The sequence below is a fragment of the Chrysoperla carnea genome, chromosome X, assembly GCF_905475395.1.
Source record: "Chrysoperla carnea chromosome X, inChrCarn1.1, whole genome shotgun sequence".
Taxonomy (NCBI): Eukaryota; Metazoa; Arthropoda; class Insecta; order Neuroptera; family Chrysopidae; genus Chrysoperla; species Chrysoperla carnea.
Genome location: NC_058342.1, coordinates 30,962,869 through 30,980,757, shown reverse-complemented (window position 1 = coordinate 30,980,757; position 17,889 = coordinate 30,962,869). Strand labels below are relative to the sequence as shown.

Genomic DNA, 17,889 nt, shown 5'->3' with positions numbered 1-17,889 from the left:
CACTTTTTGAAAGTTGGTTTTATACTTGTGGGTAGTACATATTTAAAAAAATAAGCTAGTGTAACCACACTTTTTCATAAATTGATCATGAACCATTCAGGCTTCCGTATAAAATCACTCTCATCTTTATGTAATAAACTTGTAAAATATTGTATGCGTTGTAATAAACTTACAAAATATTTATAAAAAAGGTTACTCATTCATCAAAAAAATTTATAAATATTTATTCATTACTTTTGTGATATCAGCGTTTTTTTTTTACTATGAATTGAAAATTTTTTATAATCATTTCTTTTTAGTGTTCCGTTCCAACGGAATATTTATGAAATCACTTACCTTTTCTAGATATACAATTTTAAATTTGAATGTCTGAATAGTAGATGTAAAATATATCTTCGGCTTTGCACTTTAGCGACCCTTCTTAAAAATGCTCCTAGAACACCAGGAAAAAACCGAATTAAAGCATTTTTTACAGTATGGCAGAAAAATTAGCAGTATGGCAGCACAAACTTAACTGATCACGTGACTTAATTTGGCGCTCAAACTCAGTGTCAAGCGTTAGCATGAAAATATACCTTTACAATTGCGAGACCCTCTCCCTATTAAATACAATTTACAATGAACTGCGAACCAAATATTATCTTGGGCGTCACGCTTCGACACCATAAACGATACGTGAGGTATTTTTATGAATATTCCCAAAAATGTAACGGTATGGATGCTATTTTTTAAAGCATTTTTTGGGAACAAAGTTTAAAAATTCTCGTTTGTATATAATAATTTGCAAAACAAAACACTTACAGTATCATTTCAGTGTCCTCATGTCCGCTTATTCGATATTAAAATTGGAAATTTAGTTCAAACAAAGAGTTGTCTATCGACATCAATTGTAAACAGTTGAAAATTTTGCTTATGAAGTACATTTAGTAATGGGAAGGGATAACTCAAAATTGATTTTATTGGGTGTTAAATGACTAGTTAATCAAAACTCGAACTTGAATTAAATATATTTGTAATCTGAGACAAAAATTTTTTGAGATTTTCTGAACGGGCTTATCGAGGGGGGAGCAGGTCAGTTTATCATTGCTTAATTGGTTAAGCTTGTTTTTATGCCAAAATACTATATACTGTATAGAATTTTTAGGCGAAAAAATATTTAATTTGCCCCCCTTCTGTAAAACAGAAATTCCTAGTTTGCCTCCTCTTGGACCAAAAGCTGGGTACACCCATGACTGAACTAGCTTTGATTTATAAACACTTCAATCGTTTGCCAGTGCCTAAGAAAAAGGATAAAAGGATTAGGAAACAAATTTTAGAAATAAATAAACTAAAATTTATTCAATATTTTATTGATTAAATTCAAAAAATCTGTATATGAAATTTATTTGATTGGCGCATATGACTTCTTTTTGAATTACTAAAAAAATATTTTATTTAAGTTTTGAAAAAATTTCATTTTTTATGTTTAAATAATTACATTTTTTTTTAAACTAAAATATATACTCGATATTATTTTTACATTTTTAATTATTATCTTACAAATTGTTTTAAAAAACCGTGCACATTTTCTCTCGGAATTTATCATAAATACAAACAATTTTCAAAAATTACAAAAACCAAAATTTTGCGCATTTGAAACATTCAATTGTTTTTTTTTATCTTACTTAAGTTTTTGTAAATTGCATCCAAAATTTACGACGGTTTTTTAGTTTTTTTATGGGTAAATAAATTTTTCAACACTCAGCCATCTATTAGAAAAAAAGTTCACTAAAGCATAAAGCATTGAATCTTTGGTATTAAAAAAAATTCAACCTCGTCTTAGTTTGTTATTGGCGAATGTCTTTTATTTTGAACTTAAATAAGGGACCACCGTACATAAAATACGTACAAAGCAAGGAAAGGAATGGGAAGAGTAGAAGGGGGAAGGATTTTGTTCTTTTGAATAAAACTCTTCGTGCAAACAAAATTCCGTATGCCAATTCACTAAACAAAATAGAAAAGGCTCATGAGAATCGGAAAAAATTTCAATATCTCCAATTGTCAATCACCAGATTTGGCTCCGCCGGATTTCTTTTTGTTTCCGAAACTAAATATGCCATTCTGTGATACCACTGTTGGATTTACCAAAAGTCCTTAATAAAAACAGTGTTTTGAAGATTGGTGTAATTTTTGTGCGTCAAATAAGGCATACTTCCCGATACTTTTTTAACTAATGTATCCGGTTTTCTTTTATGTCATGTATTTAGAGTTGCGATTTTCTCTTTACGGCCCTGTTTAATTCAATTTTAATGTCCTATTATTTGCAAATTTTCTTCCCCTATTGCAAGAAAACACCCGAACTTTTGCACATATAAAATTGTACGATTTTCGATTTTCTCAGAACAATAAATTTTTTTAGGGATTTCAAAGTTAGAAAATATGAGTGAATATAAATGGTAGCCAAAAGAGCTGTTTATTAAATGTAACGTATTTCATGTTGAGGCCCCGAAAACAAAAATTAAGAAAAAAACGCTAAGTTTTTTGTTTTACTACTTTTTTTTTTTCAAATAAATAAAAATTCAAATTCTTCAGTCGTCAATTTACACAAATACAAGTCGATTCCATGAAAATAATATGGGACCTTGGGTATTTTTAAAATACAATATACAAAAACAATTACACGTATGCGCGCCGTGTATGATCATGCGCATATATATTTATTACGATTTCACAGCCCTCTATTATATAAAAATGAAACTATAGTTTAACCATCATTCTTAGTATAAGAATCGGCTCTAATAATATTTATAAAAATTTTACGTTAACCATATTATTTAACTTAGAATTCGACTTGTATTTAGTTCTTTTTTTTTTGAATTTGTTGGTTAATACTATATATAGTTTTTTTTCCCCTGTTTTGTTGACATATCGTCTTTTGATTATCTTGGTCGTCTTGAAACATCTCCATAAATATTTCTTAGTTCTTTGTATTGGGATTTAAATCGACCAGATGGTGCTGATTTGTAGTCTTGTTGAGATAAATATACTCTGCATGCAACAGTTCTGTAAAAAAAAAAACAACACATATTTAGTAATTTGATTAAGGTTATGCGGCCACTATCGTCGTATTAATTAGAATGTATAAGCTAGCAGGGAAAAAAATTCTAGTTTAAAAAACACACTTTATTAAACCAAAAAATAGATAATGATTTTAATTGTAATTTAAAATATAAAGCGTGGGGTGGTCGATATCTGTCAAATCAGTTAATTTAAAGAATGAATGTAGAAAGAACCCCACGATTTGGATTTTACTTAACAAAAATGAATCAATTACGTATAATTTAGTATTTATGTAATTGGATTGTGATAATTTGTGTGATTAAAACAAGTAAGACGTCATAGCTCGAATAATAAATACACGCACCGGCATACGGCACAGAATTGTGTCCAGACTTTTATAATTATTATTATTTTAGCAATTGTATTGTCGATACAAAAGCAATAGCTCTATTTTCTTAGGAGAAAATTCTTAAAATTTTTGTTTCGTAGGACAAAAAACTTTTGATTAAATTTTTTTTTTATTACGTAAAGAAATAAAAATATAAAAGTCGTCCTAGGTTGGAATTATCAACAGTAAAAATAAAATTATATGACGTCTTACTTATGTAAAATGTTATAAATTTAATCATGTAATTCGATTATTAAGAAAAAAAAAGTTATTGTTAATATTTATTTAATTATACGGCTGATTAAAAAGTCACTGTACATTTAAGGTTTATTAAGAGAACTTACGATACAGGAAAATGCAAGTCAAATATGATATTCTAAAATTTCGATTTCTTAAATTTGGAGAGGATTCTCAGGGGAAAAGCGGCATTTTCGACATTTTTATGGCTTTGTACTCTAGTGCAGTCTCGCCAAATTGAGCTTTAGGATTGAAAATCGGTATACAGATTAGGTTAAACTCAAGGATTTGCCCTGTGGGTATACCAATTTCCCAGCTCGTTTCCCTTTTTCATGTCGAAAAGATATGTTTTTCGCGGTTTTTATTCTAAAGTAACACCTACTAGTTTAATGAATTTGATTGGTCTGTGAATTCATAAATCTTTCTACTTTAGCCATAGCCACTTCTCCTGAATCAGGCCGCAGGTCGAAATTTGGTAAAAGAGCTTTTCCATTTGTCTTGATAAGCTTAATTTACTGGTATAATTTTCTGCGATCAATAACATAACACCCTGTATAATGAGGGGGAAATATTATTTTAGTGATGGAGCATAAAATTTTAAATGACTTTTTAATCAGACTGTATATAATTCAAGTAATTTAATTATTTAAAAAATATCATTATGTATATTGTTAATCTATATTTAATTGTTTTAATACTAAAAATAGTTTGTAGAAAATAAAAATAATGGAATAATAATCATGAAAGCCAACACCAAACAAAGTTATCATCTCAAATTTACGTGTTTATTTCAAATTTATTTGAGTATCTGTACGGTTCCGTTCATTTAAAATATCTTTCTTAAATATTTACAAAATAAAATAATCGTTTATATAAATTTATTGTATCTCTTGCCCAAAATTTGTGAATTTTATTAATTAAAAAAATCATTTAATATAAAAACTTTGAATTTTGAATCATAGATAGCTTCTTTTTTTTTAAATTTGAGTGTACACTCTAGCCAGAGGAATCGATTTTAGTCTAATTGTAAGTTCAATAAAAAAATTGTTTTGAGATTTTTTAACTTATAAGGAGGAGAAAAGGTCCTACACCCAAAATTCATGTTGAAAACAACGAAATTTTCTAGAAAATTTGATTCTAGAACACTTAACTTTTGTTATGCCCAAAGATCTATACCCGTTATTGGATCGGATTCACAAAATCCTGTTTTCCACACAGTCCTCTAAACCCTTCTCCCAAAGTCAATTCCAAAAAAATAATAATTTTGAATTTCTGTATCTTTAAATATTGCAAAATGATGTAAATAAATAAAAACACAAAAAAAGTCTGAATTTTTATTTTCAAAATCATTTTAATTTTAAAATGTCCGGAAAAGTAATTTTAAAAAGGTGGCAGCACTGGGTAAGTTTAATTTTAATTCGCAAGTTGAGGTAAGAAATTTAAAAAAAAATTCTAAATCGTCTACAATTAAGTTTTAACATAATCGATAACTTGAATAACGTGAATTTAACATTGAAGCGTTGATTTTTATGTAAGCTTTGATTGATATAATCGTAAAACTGTAAAAAACTTCGGGTATTTCTGAAATAGTTTAGCAGATAGTGAACATGAGAAAAAAAAACTTTAATATTTGAAAAACACAAAAAGCGTTACGTACACTTGAACATAGGAACATTTTTCCTTATTCCCAAAGAATAATTTCGATTATTTAGCTCAAATGGATGATCGCCAGTGGTGGATTTAGGTTCGAAGCCACCCTGGAAGTGATTATTGAAATTAAACATCTTAGTTTTCAAATATTTAGTAGTAGGAAAAATAGTAAAACTCAATCTCAGAGTTGAAGAAAAACTTAATTAATTTTGACTTTTAAGGAACCGGAAAAAATTATTTAGTAATTTTTTAAATTTTGAGCGACTTCAAATATTGCCGCCTCTCATTATCGCTACACTTAAGTCAAAATACGTATTTAAAACACAAAAATAATCTAGGAAGTAAATTTTAAACAAGCACCCCTTAAGCACTCAACAACAATCAAAACTTCAAACAACAATCACAGATCATAATAAACTTAACAATTGCACGATTAAACTTTGTCGAGATAAAGAATAATAATATAATTATACTACAAAAATTTAAAAAAATTTGACTAGCATGTCTGAAGGTTTTATTTATTGAATAATCGCTAATTTAATTTTTTTTTTATATACATGTACACCAAAACGATTATCCATTTGATACAGTGTAATTAACTTCAAGGGCGCACGGCGCACACCAGTATTGTGTACTCCCCCAGATAATAACGAATAAAAAAATACCTACATATCTCTTCTTTGAAAGGAAAAAAATATGTAATAATGGTAATCCCTTCAAGATAATTTTATTCATCTTAACGTAATATTATTTGAAATAGGTTTTTTAAACTTCTCGCCAGATGTCACAGACTGTCACGAGCACAGGGCCGTTTATTATTGTAACGATTTATTTTTATTGTGTATGACGATTGGTCAAGAGACCCGATTGCAAGAACGTATATAATACGGACATAAAACTCCGACGAAGCGCTCGTGGTTGAATTTATGATGCCTATCTGGGCGAGGTTTAATCATCGGTCGTTGCGTACTTTGTACTGCGCATGATTCTGTCTCATTGTTCAATTGATTGAAAACAAGAGACAGCCTGATGCGCAGTACAAAGTACGCAACGACCAAGAAGACTAGACTCGCCTAGATAGAAGCTTTTTTCTTGCTACCCTCTCCACTCGAGTTTCACGTCCTTAATATATATATTCTCGCCCGATTGACACTCCTATTGTTGCTATAATGATTTGATAACAATTCGATAACGATTTTTTTAGGGATTTTAAAATGATATTCAGTTTACTTAGGTGCGCATGAGCGACCTTTTTCAATTTTGTTAAGGGGCGATAAAAAAATACAGCAATTTTTTTGGTTATAATTTTATTCAATCACAATTATCGATTTTTGACTACTAGTGGCAAAATGGTGAACTATGAGGGCACTATCATTATCACTTTTTTAACAAATAAGTGATTTGAATAGGGCATGAAATGACGAAGGAGAATGCCTCCGATTTTATGGCTCTAGTTATGCATAAAAAGTGAAGATAGAGGCTCACATTACTGTCATTTGTTTTTGGTAAACTAATAGAAAAAGCCTTAGGAGAGTGAGATATACAAATATTTTCCATTCTTATTGGAGTTTATCGGCTTCTAAAAAGTGAAAAATGTCAAAATTTCCAGACTTCGTAAATTTTATATTTTTATTGAATTTTTTGAAACGTTTTCCTATGCAGAGAAAGTTTTCTTCAAATTTTTACGGCATCGCAACACATATTTAACAGTTGTGATTTTTAAGGATTGGGAAAAGGTCAAACTTTATTAATTTTTAATATCAAAACTCAAAATACCCACCATTTACTCTCAAAAATATTAAAAACAGTGATTTTTTTGTCGAAGAGTATAAATTGATAAAAACGAAACTGAACTTATGCTTAATTCTGTAGATAGAGCATTGAACAGAAAGAAGTTTACTCTATGGAATTCTAGTAAAATGTACATTCGTATTAAATAAAAATGAACCTGTATAAAATCATTTTTTTGTGGTAAGGAACCCTACCTTTCAGCCTACAAGAAAGTTCATTTATTTCAGGCGGAGATACAATAAATTTACAGTTTGTTTAATTTTAAAAACCAAAAAATTGTTTATTATTAAAACGTGAAAACATCGTTAGACAACCAAACCCAAAGTACCGTGTGTTTCACGTTTTAATAAACATTCAAAACCCAGTTTCCATTAAAAATACCCATTTTTCTTTACATTACCTGGATTAATGATGATGAAAATATATGAAAAATATTTACAACTTAAAAATAAAATTAGGAAAATCGAAAAAAGCATGCACTTAAAATTAAAAGTTTTGAAAAAAAAAGCTTTCTAATATATACATAAAAACAGAAAAAACAGATTGTAAAATTGATTTTTATTAATTGGTAACATAAAATTTAAATTAACTAATTTAAAAATAAATTATACAATTAATTTTTAATTTAAAATAAATAATTAATAAAAGTTTAACAACTGTGATTTTTAAATCTAGATATTTCTAATTCTTTCTAAAGAGTATTTACGTTATAACTAAATTTAGTCTCTTCAAGTTAAATGAACTGATAATTGGATAGATAAGATATTCCTGAGGGATATTTTCCGGATGAAGCATGGGATAAACTTCAGTTGAATCAATATTATCTCAAGGAAGTTCGAATTTTCTGAACTAGTTGTATTCGATGTGTATTGTCAAAGTGATGATATGGGATCGATTTAACCTCATATTATTCATAATACACCCATTTGGCGTAGTAGATAGCGCCAAAAGCTTCATTTTGACAATCCACATCGATATTTTCACCAGTTGATATTTACAAGTCGATGAGAAGCAGAAACATTTTTCGTAAGGTTAAATATTCATTTTTTAAAAGTAAAGCTATTTTCTCTGAGGGAAAGAGCTTAAAATTGCCCCACCTATTTTATATAACGATAGGTAAAGCTTGCACTCAGGCTTGCTCTAAATAAAATGAGCTGATTTTTTAACTTTCTCATCATTCATTCCATTAATTTGACGCTATTTTATGAGCGTCTATAGCATGAACTCATATAACAAGGACGTGAAACTCGAGTGGAGAGGTCAGCAGGAAAAAAGGCGCTTATTTGGACGAGGTCTAGTCTTCGGTCGTTGCGTACTTTGTACTGCGCATCAAGCTGTCTTTTGTTGTCAATCAATTGAAAGTGATTGAAAACAATTTTAATTGTTTCAATTGTGTAAACATCGCTTTCTCCCTCGTTTGAGAGAAAAACAACCTGACGCGCAGTACAAAGTGCGGAACGACCAATGAGTAGACCCCGCCCAGATAGCATAGGAGTTTCACAGTACCAAACTCGCTGCGACTAGCATTTTCTCGCTGAATGCAGCCAATATTCGATATGGTGGCGTTCAGAGTGACAAATACTTTTTTATATTATCAGTTCTTTTAAATTTGAAGAAATCCGTGCGATTAAGACTCATTTAAACTATGTATAAAATTATTTTTTCTTTGTACTAATTAAAAATTAATGAGATACGTACAATAATTGAGAATTTTCTTTTGAGTAAAAGTTTCTTTCAAATGATTTATAATCATTTTGAAGTATTTTAAGGTAGTATAGCAGTATGGGCAGTCCGCCATTTTCCTCTAAGTTTATTTTCCTCTAAATATACATCTCGATAAATATGAGTGTCGACGGAAAAACAAAGAAATTAAACAAAAAATACGTTTTTAATGCTTTTTAATACATCAAGATGAATTTATTTGGTATACATGAACCACTTCCGGTAAAATTGATGATAATCATAAGAACCCGCGTATTTTTGCATAATTTTAATTAATTATATCTCTTAGGGGAAGTATGATCTTTTTTAAAAAATTAAAAAAAAAAAGTTAACTATGACCCTCGATATTGCTATACTACCTTAAAACAAAATTGAGTACGTCAATTATTGCCATCTATTGCAATTATATACAACTAAATAAAATAAAAAAATATACAGTGCTTGCTTTAGATGGCAAAAATATACACAATGCTTAGACAGCACGATTAGAAATTCCAAATTACCCAACTCTATTATACAACGTGGCTACAAACATCGTTTTTCTTTTTAAACAATTCGAACCTAATATGTAAAAAGTAAAACTGTACTGGGAAAAAATGTTAAGAAAAAACGACGTTTATTGCCTCCAGGAGTTACAGGGACGGATATTAGGTGATAAAATAATCACTAGTTATTCCAATGTTAGTATCACGAAGTATAGATAAAAGGAGTCCGAACGCTATAGGTTTTTCCATGGTATTCCATAGTTTTTCTTTTCTGCCACTGGCTGCGCAAGAATTCAGGACGTATCGATGCTGTTATTATCTGTCCCCTAAATTAAGGCCATTCGTTCAAAATTACGTTCGGACTCCTTTTATCTATACTTCGTGGTTAGTATAATGATTCAGATATATATGCAGTTCCGGATATAATGACCAAGTAATCAAATAAAAAAATAGGACCTCCAAGCAGTGTCGCCAACTTTCAATTCTCAAGCCCACCAAGCAGACGATTAAAAACCTTTAAAAAACCTTGCCCACTAAAAAAATTTTACCTTTTTGAAGGATGAAGTAAAACCACTGAGTTGGCAACACTGTTTGCAGGTTCGAAAGAAATGGAAAAGAAAGTACTTTCAGTTTCATTAAAATTTGTTTAAAGGTAAGGATATATTTACAAGAAAAAGAAAAAGGTATTATATACACACAAATACTTTCTCTGTCTTTTTTATAAAGACCTTACTCCCGCCACCTGTTTATATATCTGAATTTAGAGATCATATCAAGAACATATATAATAAGGACATGAAACTTCCTATGCCGAGCTATAAGCGCCCGTGGCTGAATTTAAGATGCCTAACTGGGCGAGGTCTAGTCATTGGTCGTTGCGTACTTTGTACTGCGCATCAGACTGCCTAAGTGATTGAAAATATGTTTTCAATCACTTTGAATTGATTGAAAAACACTTAAAATTGAAACCAAAAGATGCGCAGTACAAAGTACGCAACGACCGAGAGGGCCAGACCTTGCCCACATATACAAGAATATCCTTAATACATATGTTTTTGGATCAAATATTAATTTCATCACAAAATCGATTTAAAAAAAATATTATGATCAATTTATAGAAAACTTTGTAGAGATTTTGAGATCTTTGAGGAATAAAACATTGAAAAGCTAAAACGCCAGCAAAAGAAAAAAAGGGAAGAAAAATTTAGATCTATGTAGTTACCAAATCGTAACAAGTTCCTGTAGATTGATCATAATAAGCCTTAATGGCAGTAATTCTGGCAACGCATTCCAATTATAATCAAATAATCGGATTCGTTTTAAAAATTATCACCCAGATTAAACGTAATATCACATTTTTATTCAGCATTGATTACTAAGCCTTGCAACGTAAATTCAAGCAAAAAATTGAAATTAGAAATGTGATACTAAAAATGTAAAAAATCTTGTAGAAAGTATTCTCTATTCGAAAAATATTTCCTGTTTAAATAAATAATAATACTTTTCAATAAAAGAAATCGTTCGTCATTTTGGTTTCAATAAAATGTAAACGTTTCGTTTTATGATTTATTATTGCATAATCATCAAAACGTAATGGAGATAGAAAATTCAAATTGTCTGTTACGTCATGATGTAATATGACATTTTGATAGGGTCATTGACACAGAATGTCAAAGACAGAATGACAATGACTTTCTTTTACACCAACGTCACGAGATTTATTAAAAATTATCGATTATTAAACTCAAAACAATTAAAACACACAACAATAAAGCCAACAATTGCATAAAAAATTTATCAGCTTTAATAGGAATTTTTTTTCGGAAAAACTTCCCACTTTTTAGAGATAAACTATTTGAGCCTTGTTAATAATTAAAACAATAAAATAAAATCCTACAATTAAATACAGTAAAACTTCATCAAAAAAATCTATATTTAATGTTTTGGCACCAAATTTAAAAATAAATTTTTATTAATACTTATAGTGGTATCAGTGATTCTTTAATTTCTATGAAGTTTTAGAGTATCCGAAAAAAAAGATTAGAAAATAATAGGAACTAAATTTCTACTACTTACAAAAAAAATGGCAAATATGTAAAAAAAAGGCACTTGAATATCCCTGTTTTTTTCCTTAGTTTGTAAGTTTGCTAAAAAAGCGTCTGTTTTGACAATGATCAAGTGAGTTTACGAAAAATAGATTAATTACTACGCCACGTGGAAGTAGAAAGGTCAAAAACTTAACTTCTTTTTAACGCTTATGATGAGCATCTGAAAACAAGCCAAGTAATGAAATTTTCGGTGTTCCTAGCCGATATTGGATCCCTAGGTGTCCCTTAATTCGACCCTGTTTGAAAAATTAACCTCGATCATTGTCACTTCAATTATTCATTAAAATTATTTGAAGGAATATCATTTAAAATTATTTCTAGACAATTTGTAAGTCTATGATTTATTTTTGGTAACTATTCATTTAATACTGATAAGAATTTATGAGCAACCCTCCCCCCTTCCCCTTTTGAATAAATAATACTGAATTAAAATTTTTGAGCAAGTCGATTGTTGAAAAAATAAGAACAAAATGTAGACCCTAAAAAAGGATTTTATGGTATTTTGAACGCTTCTGCTTCTTTAATCCCTTTTTCGATTGTGTCTCAAACTCTATTTTCAGAGTAAAGCTATCAAGTTAGTACGTAACCTGAGATTTAATCAAAAGTTTGCAACCAGGTATCAAAAAAACAAGAGCGGTTGGCTGTCGAAAATGGTTGAAAAAGTTTGTTTTTCCCAAAAATTTAACGCGATTCAAAAGTTGAAAAACATTGTAGTGGCAAACATGGAAAAAGAATAAGAAAATGTATTTTTTCTCTCAATAGAAGATGCTCAGTAAAAATTTTCTTTGGAACTAATTTCTGATTTGATCTCAGTCTTTAACACTGGAACCCAAAAACTTAAATTATTGAATTGTGCAGCTCAACAGAAAAGGTTGAGTCTGTATAGCTAATATCGACCTCTCTCGGTCTTTCGATTAAGGACAGTCCATTAATTTAAGTCCATATTGGGCCCTATCCATCTATGGCCTATTTTTAATTGAATAAACATGTTTTTTGAGCAAAATTACAAACAATAGTTTAAAAACTATCCATTTTTTTCTTAACTTACAAACTAAAAATAAAACTATACACATATTTACACCTAAAAAACCTTACAAAAATATGTAATGCTGTTAAAAAGTTAGGTTAATGGAAGGTATTTTTACTTTGAAGGTAATTAGATGAAGGTTTTAGGAAAAATATATTTACAAAATGATAATATTATAGTAGGCATGCGCACAAAATAGAAAGCTAAAAAAATATATTAGATTTGATTTGTTTTATTAAAAAGATTAATTAAAATTTTAAAGGCACGTCTCACCGACAAAGCCAGTATTAGGTAAAAGTTGAAATAAATATCTGAAAAAGAGGAAAAAAATCAGTATTAATTTTTATTATAAAATATAGTCTTTCAAAAAGTAAATAGACTTCAAAAGAGAACGCCTCTGGCGTTTGTGTAATGTCCTAAGTTGTCAATAATCTGGAAACTCAAGGGATCGGGATATTAAAAGAAAAGATACGAGTTTTTCTGTGGATCCTCACTTTTCTGAATGACCACTAACTGCCATCCATTCGAAATAGTCATAGTAAATAATCTTAAGCCTCCCTTCGGGCGGTAAAAATGTGGAATCAGATATTGACAATTTTGTCTAGCTTATTGTATTTGTAAAACGGAGTAAATTAAAATCTCTTTTGAAGTCTATTTGAAATTTAAAGCCTTCAGTTTTGATACTAACCTCACCCTATGAATCCAACAGCCAAGGAAATTGTAATAACAAGTAAAGCTGTTATAAAAGTTCTAGCTTCACTACCGCCAGCGGCTTGTATCACATATGGTGGTAAATTTGTCACAACTTGTGGATCTTTTTCAATAGCATTATCAAACTGATCAACAGCCGTCAAACGATCACCATATTTTGCTAATAATTCTAAAATAACACCATTTGTCCATCCAAAACCTAATTGTACTTCGTATTCACCACCGCCTCCATGGCCACCAATTTCTCTAGAGTCGTACTAAAAAGTAAAAAATCAAATTTAATAAAATTTATTTTAACTTGAAAGAAAGAGAGGGGATATGTCGATATAAAGGAATTTAAAGTGCTTGAGAGTACGCCTTACTACTTGGAAAATAACTTGGATAATGATCGATATATCAAGATCAATTTGATAGTATTCGAAAACGCTGGGAATCATAATGACATTTTCAATAGCATTTTAGGGTCTATTCAGCTCTAGGAAGAACTCATTGGCAGTCTTCTCTCTCACTTACAGGCTAGAAGATCCATCGCGTTCTCTATCTATATAAACTCTTTGAGTATTTCATCAACTGACAGCACACGTCGAAAAAAGCAAGAGTACTTATTTTCATTGAAGATCCAAATTTGCTAATTTTTTCTCTATGAAATATTTTCAATTTATTTTGTGTGCACGCGTGGCCCCAAGTTGATGCACGATTCCCTAGACAGTTGCTTACTCTGCCTAATGGTTATTCCAGCCCCGTACAAATATACGAGTGCTAAAAAATGACATCTTACCTTTTCATACATACTATTCGTTGCATTGAAAGCAATAAAATTAGTTCGCACCCAACGATCAGATATTTCAAAAGCTAATTCTTGCGCATACTCATTTCCCGTGCTATTCAATGCCATTATCATAATATACTGTAATGGTGGCCATGCATTTGGATAATCCCATTGTTCACCCGAATGATACAGCGTGGTTGGAATTCCGCCCAAATGATTTTTAGTTGAAGTCGCTGCTATTGATATTAACTTTTCATTTTGTCGCCATAAATATTGCATAACTTGATCCGTAATATTTGTGGATTTATCGTAGCATTCAGTCCATAATGGTGCTATGTTCGTTGGATAGAAGTAATCACGTCTACGGTGGTTAATTAAATCATAATCTAACCAAACACCTTCTTTGTCGTCCCATAGTACAGCTGTTACAGCATCCTTGATTTTTTCTGCTAAGTGTGAGTAATATGCAGCGGCGGTGTCGTTGTTTAAATATATTTGATAGTCTCTTAATAATCTTGCATTCCAGTACATAAATGCGTTTAATTCAACTGGTACTACCGATCGAGTATGTAAATGAGTTAAATTACCTAGAGCAAAGAAATTTTATTTTAATATCGAGATATAGAGAAAATAAGGAGCCTTGCTAAAAGCTAAAAATTCTTTAAAGCGAAGATTTAAGAGACCAAAACGAATTTATGAATGATGTCATAATTAAATGTCAGCAAATATTAATAATATTAATTAAAAGTTTTAATCGGCAAAATAATATGAATATATCTGTTGTTTATCGGAAACATTAAAACGCACTGTGCGCACAAATTTGAATTCCTTAGATTATATATAACAAATTTATGAATGATATCATAGTTAAATGTCAGTAAATATTAATAAATATCAATGTTTTATTTTATTCGTCATCAAAATAATATATAAATTAAAATTACTTTGCCTTTTGTAAAAAAAGGGCAATTTTGAGGTTATGTTTGGGAAAAATGTTTACAAAGATCTTACCTTCACGATCACCATTATCTCGAATAAACCATCGACTTGAGAAATCCCACCCAGATTCAGCAGCAGCTTTTAATTCAGCATAAAATTCATGCTTGTCACGTTCAGTTGTAAAATGCTGTGCAGTCAAAACATCCTCACGATACGATTCTGGTCGGGGTCCTGAACTATAATCCTTATAAATAAACAACTGATAATATCGTCCATTCATCGGTATTTGGACCGTATGATTATTGTACCAAAATTGGAATTCTGCTTCCATGGTATCAATATTATCTTTAATAAATTGAATATCTTTTGTTTCTTCATAATACGCCTGGATCATTGGAATTAATAGTGGTGGTTGAGATCGACGCGCATAGTAAATTCGACCTCCGTTTGGAATAAACCCGTATTTGTCCACAACTGATAAGAAATTGAGTAACATCCCTCGTGCTGTGTCATACATCTCTGAGTAGAGTAAACCTTTGATAATCCAATACGAGTCCCAGTAATAAAATTCACGGAATCTTCCACCAGGTACAACCACTGGATTTGGAACATAAATAATCGAATATAAATCCTGATTTTTTTCAACGTCGTCAATCATTTTACGACCGAGAAAATTCCATAAACTATTTAATTTTGATGCCCATTGTTTGTATTCTGGATCATGGATTGATTGTAAAAATTTTGGATTTGCTTTCCAATCAGCTAATTGCCATGCTTCAAATTCTTTTCCCGGTTTTTCGAAGTGTTCATTTACAAAGTCGGCTATGTTCTTTTTGCTAGGATTATTGTTTGTATCATTCATAAATCGTTGAAATGATTCCAATGTTTCATTTGGTGGACGCCGTAATTTCATATCGACAAATGTTTTGGAATCGGGATATAAATGAGCCATTTGGATTGTGTGCAGTAATTCGCCATGACAGTATATTGTACTAGAAATTTATAAAATATATTATTCAGATAAAAATTTATTAAAAACTATTTTTAACCCCCAAACTAAAAAAAGGGGTTGTTTTTGTCTGTCTGCCTGTCTGTGGCATCGTCGCGCCTAAACGGATTAACCGATTTTGATTTTTTCTGTTGTTAGAATGGTAATTTAAGAGTGAGTGTTCTAAGCTATGTTTCAAGTGCTAGTTTAAGTTAATATAAAATTCAAAATTCGGTTTATAGAGATGAAAATGATTCCTTGAAAATGATTGACTTGTTACCCGGGGGATTTTGGGATCGCTGATTGCTTGGGGTGCTCAGGGTAAACAGTTTCCCGTCGTCTAGTGGAGTTTTCAGGAAATTTGTTATATAATCAGTCCAAACTCGTAACACGATTGTTTCTGTGGTCGTCGAACACGAAAATCGTGACAGAATTGGTCTCAGAGGTACCTGTCACGAAATTCAACGATTCCAAAATCCTCCTAGTAACGAGTTTGAATTGATTATATGACGAATTTCTCGAAAATTCTTGGAGGCGACGGGAATACCATTGCACCAGGTACCTCTGACACGATATTAGTGTTCAGCGATTCTATAAATCTCCCAGTAACGAGTGATTTTCTCTAAATTTTTGGGCACCAATATTTCAAAAATTATGGTATATATCGAAAAATTTTTATTCTGAATTTTCCCAAACTCTAAAAGAATCCAAGCTTAAAATTTGAAATGTAAGTTTCAAATATTTTCATATACTCATTTTTTTCGGGATGTCCTTAAGCTGTAAATTAAAAGCTATAAAAAAATTCGAAAACTTACCTATTGCAAGGGGGTGGAAAGGTGGTAATATCATCGGAACATTTACACGACATAAAAAATGTCGCGATTATCACAACAATTAAGCTATTTAATAAATTAATATTTAACGACATTTTTGATTTAAATTGTACTAATTAAAAAATAATAAAATAAATTAATTAACAACGAGATTTTTAAAAATTGATTTAAAAAAAAAAAGTTTTAATTAAAAAAGCGTATTATAGTTTTTTTTTTTTTTAATGTGCACTAACTGATTGTTTTAACCGAAGCTTAGAGTAGGCTTCGAAGGCGAATGAATTTTATAAAACACCATGATTTTGTTCACTAATGTTGATTTTTGACGAAACAAAAATTCATTGTGACTGGAAGGGGGGACACGAAGCAAAAAAAAAGTTGTGTTGGAAAATGATGTAAAATCACCTGAAACAAAAAGATAATAGAAATTAGTGATTTCATCGAAAGTAATTTCTATACAATATCAAAATTTTATTTATACTTTTATGAAAATATTAAAAAGGTATCATTGTTATTTATATTGCCGCTATTTAAGGGTTAAATTAAAAATGTACCTATTTTGACGTATTAGACGAAAAAACGTAGCACAAAAAATGATCAAAGTTTGAAAAATTTGAGCAGTAAGGCGGATTTGAATGCGGTTTAAATTGACCGTTAATATTAAATTCACAATTCGGTTAATAGTGATGAAAATGATTTCAAACTTGTTACACGGGGGTTTTTGGGGTTGCTGAACACGAATATTGTGACAGAATTGGTCTCAGAGGTATCTGGTGCTCAGGGTAAACGGTTCTTCGTCGTCTAGTGGAGTTTTCGGGAAGTTTGTTATATAATCGGTCCAAACTCGTTACACGAGCGTTTTATGGGTCGCTGAATACGAATATCATAATAGAATTGGTCTCAGAGGTACCTGGGGCAACGGTATTCATACCGCCTCTTGAAGTTTTCGTCAAGATGTTCGTATCAGAAACCCCCTAGTAACGTGGACTGATTTTATTACGAATTTCTCGAAAACTCCAGGTGGCGACGGAGATATCGTAGCACCAGGATCCTTTGAGACCAATTCTGTTACAATATTCGTGTTCAGCGATCCCAAAAATCCTCGTAGAAAGAGTTTGGACTGATTTTATGACGAATTTCTCGAAAACTCCAGGAGGTGACTTAGAACAATTCCATGACGATTTCTTGTTAAGCGACCCCAAAAA

At 30.5% G+C, this 17,889-nt stretch overlaps 1 protein-coding gene across 2 annotated transcripts; it reads right to left on the bottom strand.

Annotated features, from left to right (window-relative positions):
* Window positions 1–1,846: 1,846 nt before the first annotated feature.
* Window positions 1,847–16,867, bottom strand: LOC123303119 (trehalase). 2 transcript variants are annotated; one of them, XM_044886241.1, is made up of 6 exons: window positions 16,670–16,867; window positions 14,939–15,858; window positions 13,937–14,514; window positions 13,141–13,415; window positions 1,990–3,042; window positions 1,847–1,948 (listed from the first exon to the last, which is right to left on the bottom strand). In XM_044886241.1, exons 1-5 carry the CDS (start codon window positions 16,780–16,782, stop codon window positions 2,919–2,921), a joined length of 2,010 nt encoding a protein of 669 aa, XP_044742176.1. In that variant the 5' UTR covers window positions 16,783–16,867; the 3' UTR covers window positions 1,847–1,948; window positions 1,990–2,918. The 2 variants fall into 2 exon arrangements, with proteins under 2 accessions (XP_044742176.1, XP_044742177.1); XM_044886242.1 differs by lacking the exons at window positions 1,847–1,948; window positions 1,990–3,042 and adding an exon at window positions 12,524–12,758 and having other exon boundaries at window positions 13,136–13,415.
* Between the last annotated feature and the right edge of the window lie 1,022 nt (window positions 16,868–17,889).